The sequence below is a fragment of the Vanessa tameamea genome, chromosome 25 (assembly GCF_037043105.1).
Source record: "Vanessa tameamea isolate UH-Manoa-2023 chromosome 25, ilVanTame1 primary haplotype, whole genome shotgun sequence".
Classification (NCBI taxonomy): domain Eukaryota; kingdom Metazoa; phylum Arthropoda; class Insecta; order Lepidoptera; family Nymphalidae; genus Vanessa; species Vanessa tameamea.
This window is the reverse complement of record NC_087333.1, coordinates 9,057,546-9,067,682: the sequence shown is the minus strand read 5'-3', so window position 1 is coordinate 9,067,682 and position 10,137 is coordinate 9,057,546. Positions and strand designations below refer to the sequence as shown.

General features: G+C 35.5%; 3 protein-coding genes across 3 annotated transcripts; 1 reads left to right on the top strand and 2 right to left on the bottom strand.

The window, feature by feature from the left end:
- Nucleotides 1-2,909: 2,909 nt before the first annotated feature.
- On the bottom strand, nt 2,910-3,753 carry LOC113401276 (SOSS complex subunit B homolog). The gene has a single exon (XM_026641118.2). The coding sequence runs from the start codon at nt 3,531-3,533 to the stop codon at nt 2,958-2,960; it is 576 nt and encodes a 191-aa protein (XP_026496903.1). The 5' UTR covers nt 3,534-3,753; the 3' UTR covers nt 2,910-2,957.
- Nucleotides 3,754-4,250: 497 nt separating this feature from the next.
- LOC113401268 (protein Rae1) lies at nt 4,251-7,975 on the top strand. The gene is made up of 8 exons (XM_026641106.2): nt 4,251-4,664; nt 4,746-4,838; nt 4,996-5,073; nt 5,746-5,841; nt 6,367-6,438; nt 6,695-6,970; nt 7,522-7,728; nt 7,847-7,975. Exons 1-8 carry the CDS (start codon nt 4,518-4,520, stop codon nt 7,928-7,930), a joined length of 1,053 nt encoding a protein of 350 aa, XP_026496891.1. The 5' UTR covers nt 4,251-4,517; the 3' UTR covers nt 7,931-7,975.
- A 417-nt stretch (nt 7,976-8,392) lies between these two features.
- On the bottom strand, nt 8,393-9,819 carry LOC113401285 (NADH dehydrogenase [ubiquinone] 1 beta subcomplex subunit 3). Its single transcript, XM_026641131.2, has 3 exons — nt 9,681-9,819; nt 9,413-9,545; nt 8,393-9,078 (listed from the first exon to the last, which is right to left on the bottom strand). Exons 2-3 carry the CDS (start codon nt 9,541-9,543, stop codon nt 8,916-8,918), a joined length of 294 nt encoding a protein of 97 aa, XP_026496916.1. The 5' UTR covers nt 9,544-9,545; nt 9,681-9,819; the 3' UTR covers nt 8,393-8,915.
- Nucleotides 9,820-10,137: the final 318 nt, after the last annotated feature.

Below are 10,137 nucleotides of genomic sequence, written 5' to 3'. Positions count from 1 at the left end.
GACGTTAACGGTGTGTCAAAATAGTGGTCATTCAGGCAATAAACAAACTGTTGCGAAACCGTTCAGGGTCAATGTTATAATATTAAAATGTATGCATCACAAAGAATATTATAATAATTTTAACCTATCCGCTTTAAAATCATCTTTTTTATTAATATAAATATAAATAATATGTACCTATTTAATTTGTTAGAGCAATTTTTGTAGACTACATTAGTTTCGAGTTTCTACAGAATAAATCTACAAACTAGGTACCTACTCTTAGTTTTCTAGATATTTTTTGTGCTAGTTTTCTAGACCCTTCCCCTGAACGGATGTAAGCTAAATCATCCTAATGCCACCACCACTGCCCACTAACATTAGTAAGTGTGGTACCCCGACAGACTTGCGCGACGCCTAATCATCAAATAAACCATTACATCAAATGTGTTACCGAACTTGTCCCTCATCTCGAGTCCAGAAGCGACCAATCTCAATGGACCAGGTCATAGTTAGTAGCCGCATTAATGCAGAGATACCCCACCACCATCAGTTAATTACAATAGTAAAGGCTCTGTTGACCAAATTGCCGGTACATTCGGGGATAACTGAAATGCGGAATTAAGAATAAAATAGCCTTGCAACGAATAAGTATTTACTATTCGGTATTCGGCCTATTCGGCTGCTTTTATTATATTCGGCCGAATACCGAATAATTAAATAATATATTTTGTTATAGGGAGATAATTGGTATATATTCATCTTTTAATTTCTCTTATAATCGATTAAAAAAGAAACAATTCGCAGAAATGGGTGGAGTATCCGATACAAATATTTTTAAATTCCTGCATGATCATCTTGGCACGACTAAGCTCAGCGCAAGATGGATGCCGAGAATGCTCACGCCACCGCAAAAACAATAGCGCGTAGTGTTCACGTGCATTTTTGGACCTCTGCGACGAAGACAAGGAAGGTGTATTGAGTCGAATTGTTACTGGAGCCGAAACACAGGTGCAGAGTGGGTGAAGAGCGATTAAAACAAGCCATTAAAGAGAAAAGGCGGGGAAAATTGTCAAAAAGTGTGCTGCTTCTGCACTACACCACGCCCGTTCACAAGAGCCGCGTTGCGTTGGCTGCCCTGCATAGGGTGTGCTTCAATAATTTGAATCACCCACCCTACAGTCCAGACCTGGCCCCAAGTAATTACTACCTATTTCCAAAAATGAAAAAAGAGCTGCGGGCCAAGAAATTTAAAACTGGAAATAAATAAATAAAATTAGAAATTTACCACCGACGATGAAGTCAAGGATGCCTTTTCGGCGTATTTTGAAGACATTTTTTTATGATGGTATAAATAAATTAGGTGAAAGATCTGAAAAATGTATCCGTCTTGCAGGTGAATATGTATATTGAAAAGGAAATATAATTCGTTTTTTTTATTTCTCCCCTATACGCCCCATTCCGCGAACATAAAAACGCTCCGTCGTAAGTAGTCATTAGTACATAACACAGGTACATAATCATCTTCTATATTAGAAAAGATAAGAATTTTTCTTCATCTGTACTAGTTTTGGCGCTAAAATCCGGCCGAATACTTTTGCCTAATATTCGGCTATTCGGTCAGGGGGTTCGCCGAATATTTGGTAATCGGTATACTGCCGAATATAGTTGCAAGCCTAGAATAAAACTATATTACATGTATAAAACTGTACATTTATTTACCACAAGTTGAATTAAAGTAAATGTTGACGAAGAACTAAAACAAACTTAAAACATTAGCATGCATGCACACTTAAAGTAACATCGTAAAAATAAAAGGATGTGTATAAAAAAATTCCGAAGTCATTCGTCATTTTGTTGGAGTTATCTTCATGTATTATTAGTAATAAATCCGACATACTTAAGTTAGTTGTTTTGGAAAGGCTACAGTTCCCGCGCTCCATTATAAAAAATGAACACTCACGGTAGGTTTATCAAGAACTAAAACTTTTATGATATGAAAACTAGACACAAATTAGAATTTGAAATTATTGTGATTACAAATCTAAATATTAAGAAAAAAGTGGGTATATGTAAAATATAACAAAATTATTCACATGATATTTGTTTCCTTATACAATATACAAAAAGAAAGCAGACAATGCTCTCGTTGTGTCCATACTTTAATAAAAAGCATGTTAAAAAAAAATTAGCCTTATAACATTATGGTTTCTGACATTCTTTCTTTTGTACCAAAAATTTGATAAAAACCATACAAAATGATAATGATATATTTGATACCAACCATACGATATGATAAATAATAGATTTTTGTATTCTCTTCCAAAGTAACAACTACATATATTATGCATTTTATTTAGTCTAACCATCAGTCCATTTACTGAGTGAGCTAGACAAGCTTTTTTATTAAGAACTGTATACCCCGTGGAGATCACAGAAAATGAAAGATGTTAGGTAAATGCAAGATACTATTGTTTTTAAGGTGGGTTTGTTCAGAGGTTACATCGCAAATAAACTCACTATTCATCAACACATTAGTTTGTTCTTATCACAATCAAATTCATTCAACAATTGAAAACTTAAAGAATGCCTACATTAAAAACATCATTAAGATTAGTGTTCTCGATTCAACCACATTCATTTAATATATAGGAAATAATTTCAATTGTAATCATACAAAGACACCTATTTAATTAATTCCTTGTCAAGTCTTTATTTGTCTCAATTTGTACAAATACAAATGATGAGCAATATTTGAAGCAAATTTGCTTAAATAAATTGTTACTTAAAATTCATATTTGATATTTAGTTGCATATTATTTTGATGGCAGTTTAATAAATTGGAGAGAAGACCAATTTTAATTATAACTCATAACAATTTTAAAGCTGACCGTGACATTTAATTTAGAATAGATTAAGAAATAGTGACATTTATTTTTAATTATTATATTTCATTAATTCATCTTATCACTAATAAGTTATCTTCTATTGTTACCACGCTGATGGCCTCTCCCTCGGACGTATGTTTTATGTTGGTTATTATGTTTATTATTATGTTCTTGGTTGTTTTGAGAGAAGCGTTCATTTTTTGGTGGCAACTGTTGTGTGCCAGGTGCCGCAGGCTGCGTGGTTTGAACTAAGTTGCGAGCTGGAGCATGTGCACCATTGGTTCGATCAGGAGGCGGTGCGGCAACGACTGGCGGGGGAGCAGGCTGCGGCTCGCTCATGTTAACTTGCTCATTAAACAGCATGCAAAACTCTCCCACCTTCTGAATATCCCCGGATTTACCAGAGTATAGGGTAAGCGCAGATCGCCAGAGCGAAGCATAGCCACGCGTGAGGCGTACGATGTCACCCGGCTGCAGCAGCGCTCCGGGCTCGTCCCATACCGAGAGATTGACAGACGCTGAAGCGTCAGCAACGCGCAACGTGCGCACCTCGCGTGCCTCCTTCGTCAGCGTCGGCGGTCCCACCTCTAATACTATGAAGATAGCATTGATGTTCTTCATACCGGGTTTCAAATCTTTAATTTGAACATATTCTGTGCTACTCATTCTGGTTAAAGTCAAATTGCTGGCAATAGTAAAATAATTTAAGCTTATTCTTCTATTCTATGCATGAAAATTAAGATGTGAATATTTTTAGACTAGGAAATACTTATAAAACAAGCAAAAAAATATAAAAAATAGTTATAATTTAATTCATGTTTGACGATTGTAACACAATTTTGATATATGTCAGATATTGAATATCAGCTGTTATTAGGGCTGCCTACAAACAAAATAATTTGTTACTAAAGCAAAATCTTTAATAAAGGGTATTAACTAATGTAAATGCTCACATTCTAGTCTTAAAAATCCTTACATAGAATTGAATTAAATACAATCAAACGTATCAGGATTTTGAAATCAAAAACTTATTTAACAAATTTTTTAAAAGCGACTAACATAAGAAAATACCTCATCTATTAAGCGCTAGTTTTTTTTTATTATTATCTCTATTATCTTAACAAATATATAGGAAAATTATGTTCGATTTATATAATGCCCTCGCTTTTGCCTTAATACATGACGCATTGCTTTTCATTTTCATTTAATCGATATAAATTTATTATTAATAAATTATCTGCCCACTTTTATAGTTAAAAGTACTTTTTTGATTATATATTTAATATAAGTTTATAAAAAAAAGTAAAATTTAACTTTTGCTAAACCTTATGATTTCAGACCGTACATAAATGACAGTTATTCTTTTTAAATACAGATGATAAAGTTTATTTACAAGTGCCGAAATAAAAAAATAGCCGCTTTTCTGCAATTTGTTAATAAACGTTTAATATAGACATAAAACCGTTTAATAACTTCCAATCAAATTACATATCATTTCATAACTACAGTTCTTGTGCCAGATAAATAGTTTTGTATTGAACTTTATCGTTCTAACCGATTGTAGATTGTATGCGCACGTTTCTTGGTTATAACTTTAAAAAGCTGTTGATATTTGCTGTTGATATTTCAATATAATATATATTTAGTAAAATGTTCAATCAACTCGGAGGCGGTAGCAGCAATCCCAATAAGGATGTAGAAGTAGCGTCACCACCTGAAGATACTGTCTCAGCGATGGAATTTTCACCACCCTCGGTACCGCAGACATTCCTCGTAGCTGGTAGTTGGGACTGCAGAGTAAGTTTCAAAGAAATTACACCATTATACATTTGTGTTTATAATATCCATCCATCTACTTTATTATTATTGCATTAACAGGTGAGATGCTGGGAGGTCGAAGCTTCCGGGAAAACAGTACCCAAAGCAGCACAGGGCATGGACGGGCCCATATTGGATGTAGCTTGGCATGATGTGAGTACCTTCTTGATAACAAATAAATTATTTATATTTTCATTTTTATTTATATTCAAATTATCCAGACATGATTAATTGTAATATTTGTGTATTATTGTAGCTTGTTAGTCATGGTTGAAACAAATAATATTATGTTATTATATTCTTATTTCAGGATGGTTCCAAAGTATTCATGGCCTCTACAGATAAGAGCGTTAAATGTTGGGACCTTGCAGCTAATCAAACTATACAGGTACACTGAATATCATTTTATACATTTATTGTTGAAGGAAAATGTAAACAATACCATTAAGAAACTTCTTTAATTGTATATATTTTTATATTCTTCTGTAATTCTTCCAGTGTTAAATGTTCCTGCACTGCAGCTACAATGAGAGTCTTTCTTTAATTGACCTTCCTCAATTAATGAGTGATCAAAACAAAAGGTTTTTTCTAATCAGACTGGTAGATGGTAGATCCTGACATTAGCTTGGTGCATTATTAGCTTGTACTAGGTGATAGGGCTTTGTTTATGCAGATATAAGTAGGTACCACCCACTTATCATATTTTTAACCACTAAACAATGATAATGAGTATTCTTGTGTTCTGGCTTGAAGGGTGAGTGAATAGTAGTACAAGGGACTTAACATCTTAGTTCCCAAGGTTGGTGGCGTATTGATAATATGGGAAAGTATTGATTTTTCTCCCAGTACTGGCATACTTGCCCTTGTATACTCTATGTATATGGGTAGGGGTGATCACTTGCCATCCAGTGACCCATTTGCCAGTCTGCCTACCTGTACGACATAAAAGACCAGAATGTTCAAACAAAGTTAAATATGATAGTAATTTGAACTTGTTCAGTAATGTTTAATATTTGAGAGTTTACTTGCAAAGTAAAAACTATTTTTAATGTGATTGCAGGTGGCAGCTCATGATGCCCCCATCAATACCTGCCACTGGATCAAAGCCCCAAACTACACTTGTCTCATGACCGCCTCCTGGGACAAAACTCTTAAGGTATGGATTATTCATTTGTATATAAAGGTACATATTAAAACATGGTATGGTATGGTAACATGCTCAGACATGTACTTCCCTAACAAATTTACCCCATATTCACACATTATCATTACAGACTTGGTGGACCCTCTAGTGATCATAAGGTTAATATTCTGCAGAAACAGTTTAATTTATATACTAAAGTTATATATATAGTTTTGTATAATTTTAGTTTATACATTTTATTTTAGTGTGTACAATTTAAATCACATAAAAAAATATTTTTAATACTTTGCTGCCCTTGATTATTCTTAAAATTTTAAGAAACTAATTCTTAACATTATCTTCGCTCACATCACCTGTCGTCCAAACTTCTTTCTTCAGAAGTACGGAATCTGTACAAAAAATTAATGGTGTTTTGAGCAATATATAAATAAACATATTTGCATCATCCTACAAGTGGTAAATGTTTAAATGCTGAACAAGTAATTTAATTGGTTGCTTGGCTTGTTGAAGTTTCATATGGTGATGTGTTTGTTCTAGTTCTGGGACACACGGAGCTCGGTGCCGATAATGACAATGAACTTGAATGAAAGGTGCTACTGTGCCGATGTCGTGAGTATTGGGTGTTTCCGAATAACTCAAAATCATATGATTGCGTCGTTGGTAACTAGTATATCATCAGATCAGATACCGAGGTCCTCAGTCTAAGACACGGGTCGACCCTTAAGTTTTTGGGATTTTCTGCTGAGAAATTCTCATTAGCAGTTCAAAATCCTCTACAACTGTTGATCCTGTTTATTCCTCATTGAATAAACAGGATCAACAGTTTTAAAGATGAGTTGCACGAGCTCCACGAATGTTGCTACAGGACTACCCGATGGCGGTGGTGGGCACGGCGGACCGCGGCATCTGCCTGTACACCCTCGAGGGCAAACCCGCCGAGTTCAAGCGAGTGGAGTCTCCGCTAAAGTACCAGCACCGCTGCATCGCAATCTTCCGCGACAAGAAGACCAAGCAGCCCACCGGCTTCGCGCTCGGCAGCGTCGAGGGCCGAGTGGCCATCCAGTACGTCAACCCTACCAACCCCAAGGACAACTTCACCTTCAAGTGCCACCGCTCCGCCGGAACCACCGGAGGCTACCAGGTACCGGGCCACAAATACGAATTATGATTCAACTACTAAAGTTGAATTTGAATAAGTTTTATAACCCATAATTACATAATCAGCCTGTAAATTTCCCACTGCTGGGCTAAGGCCTCCTCTCCCGTTGAGGAGAAGGTATGGAGTATATTCCACTACGCTGCTCCAATGCGGGTTGGTGGAATACACATGTGGCAGAATTTCGTTGAAATTAGACACATGCAGGTTTCCTCACGATGTTTTCCTTCACCGCCGAGCACGAGATGAATTATAAACACAAATTAAGCACATGAAAATTCAGTGGTGCCTGCCTGGGTTTGAACCCGAAATCATCGGTTAAGATGCACGCGTTCTAACCACTGGGCCATCTCGGCTCTCACCCATAATTACGATAGAGTCGAATTGAATTATGCTAGTGTTGGATTGGATATCCAACAATAATTGAAAATGTTAAGAAAACATAAATCTGTGTACTCGTAACCGCTCACACGACGTGACTAGAGCGCGTGACACGTCGGTGAGGACCCGCAGAGTAACGCTAGTCGCTCGCGCAGGACATCTACGCCGTGAACGACATCGCCTTCCACCCGACGCACGGCACGCTGGCCACGGTGGGCTCGGACGGCTCGTTCTCGTTCTGGGACAAGGACGCGCGCACCAAGCTCAAGTCCTCCGAGCTGCTCGACCAGCCGCTCACCAAGTGCGCCTTCAACCACAACGGGCAGATCTTCGCCTACGCCGTGGGCTACGACTGGTCTAAGGTGAGGACTCTGCTGTTCGGCCTCGCTTCCGTCGCGGGGCACGTATATCGGCGACGAGACACTGCTATAGAGAACCGGTTCACTGCTGACGTCTCACTTATTCTTCTCTTTGCTTCAGGGTCACGAGCATTACAATCCAAACAAGAAGAACTTCATTTTCTTACGGCCTTGTTACGATGATTTGAAGCCGAGATCCACTTAAAGGTTTAAGTCATTTTTTATAAATAAAATTATATTTTGAAAATAATTGTTTCGTTAATTTATCCTTTTTCCATCGTTTAACAACATTGTATTAAAGAAATGGCTGTCATATGTAAGTTAAATGTGACCAGCACCCCCGCATGTGAGGTATTTCCTGCTCTTTCGGTACCGCTAAAACTGTGTGCAAAATTTAATAATCATTAGTTGAGTGGTTGAGATGCATAAGTGTTACAAATAAATAAATTGACTTTAGTATTTATAGCAAGATAGCATAAGAACATTTTATCAGAAAAAGCTTAATTTACCAGGTATTTATTCTCTCAAAACCGTAGGTTGTCTTGGAAGAGTTCTCTTATTCAGTTAGTGGTTTAAGTAGGAAGCTGTAAGCTTTGTACACTTTTTGTTTTTACGTTTATTCCTTGTATGATTGTCAGTGCGCAATAAAATAAAATCACAACAACAATACTGTTACATTTTATTTATTAAACATAGTGTTAGTGAAGACAACTTAATTACTTGTCAATTGGTCATCACCACCCAAAGAAATGGCCACTATGAGAAGCACTCGTTAATCACCCTTCTATAATGGCAGTGTTGCTACTGAATGACTAATAAGTGGATTGTATGTACAAAGTGTAGCTACAGCGGAATGAATGGTAGTTTATTGAGCATGAGTATGACAATCACACTAGAAAAAATCATCTTAATAAAAATTGACTGGGTGTAAGCAAAAGCATAAATAAAAAAAAATAGAAATATTTAATTATATATCAGAACATGAGCATGCTCTAACTATTGTATTATGATGTATAATATCTTATTATCTAAAATTCCACAAAGACGAGGATTATGTAAGATGTCTCAGTATTTAAAGGGATATTTTATAATCAATAATTACCACATTCTTTTCCCATTTATATTTTTATCAAGTTTTGCTATTCTTTGTATCAACTCAAAGTACATACATAACTAACAGTCTAATTTAATTAATGGTGACCACCATGGCCGTGGCCATCCTTTGCAGTGAACTTGTCAAAGGCAACTGTTGCTGCGGTGAGTGCAATTCCAAGGGGCAAGCCTCTGAAGAACAATTTCCGTGCACGTTGCCAGCGAGTACCAAATCCCGGATGATATCTCCAGGCCTCATTCCTGAAAATATTTATGTTATATTTAGAATATAAAAGCTTTTGTTATAGACCCAATTATCGGCATGCACTACCCCAATTGGTGCAATGTTGGTTAATGGATAAGCGATACAGTTTCTTTTTCAATATAAATCCATAACCGGCTTTTACAACATCAACTGCTTCTGAAGCTTGAAAGCTTGAGAAGCTCTTTGCTATTCAGCAATTTTTTAAATTATAAAAAAATATCTTCAAAAATGTTTTCCTTACTTAGTGTACATAAAAAATTAGCTTGATTATTTTATTAAATTAGCTTATTTCAAATTCAAAGATTACAAATTTAATAAACTAAATTTTACCTGATCCATGGGTCTTTTAATCCTTTCCGAGCGAGAGCCTCTTCTAATTCCTCGAGCTGAGGGATACCCTTAATTTGGAACTCTGTATGTTTGGGTATGGTATATGGTGGCTCGTGTCCGTGACCTCCCATATCTGCGCCAAGAGTGAATAATTTACTCGAAAACGAAACTAACCTTACCTGATTACATAATTCCAAAATAATGTCAATATATATAATATTCACGAATTATAAAAAAATATATTGATAATATCTATATAAAAACTTACTCCACAATTGTATACTTCACTTTAATGTAATTAGAAATTCCTGTATTAAAACATTTACGTTATTCAAACGTCAAAAACTAAATATTTTTAATCATCTGACGTTTAGTTTGTCTCAATAGAATTTGTGATATATAAAATTAAGAAACGTCAAAATTATATTTAGTAGATTTTTTTTTAAATGAATTAATAAATATTAAAATCGTACTGTCAAAGTATTTGATAAATCAATTGTTTTCTTGTAACACTTAGCAATTAAGAAGTAAAATATATATATATCGCAAAGTTACATAGTTATATATGCATTTTATTGAAATTTACCAAACAAAAAAAAAATCTGCAAACAACACATCATGTCATAAATGTCTCAATGATAACATTGAATAGATTTCAAGCTCTTATTTAGACAAAAATAATAACTGCTCATGTTACAGAGCATTTTATAATAAAACGAACGTGT

Bases quoted from the DNA above. Each gene is read 5' to 3' on its own strand.
- LOC113401285 (XM_026641131.2), bottom strand. From the start codon at position 9,543: ATGGGAGGTCACGGACACGAGCCACCATATACCATACCCAAACATACA. The intron at 9,079-9,412 runs GTAAAATTTAGT...AAATATTTTCAG, and splicing joins TTAAAAGACCCATGGATCAG to GAATGAGGCCTGGAGATATC.
- LOC113401268 (XM_026641106.2), top strand. From the start codon at position 4,518: ATGTTCAATCAACTCGGAGGCGGTAGCAGCAATCCCAATAAGGATGTA. The intron at 5,074-5,745 runs GTACACTGAATA...ATGTGATTGCAG, and splicing joins CAGCTAATCAAACTATACAG to GTGGCAGCTCATGATGCCCC. The intron at 7,729-7,846 runs GTGAGGACTCTG...TCTTTGCTTCAG, and splicing joins TGGGCTACGACTGGTCTAAG to GGTCACGAGCATTACAATCC.
- LOC113401276 (XM_026641118.2), bottom strand. From the start codon at position 3,533: ATGAGTAGCACAGAATATGTTCAAATTAAAGATTTGAAACCCGGTATG.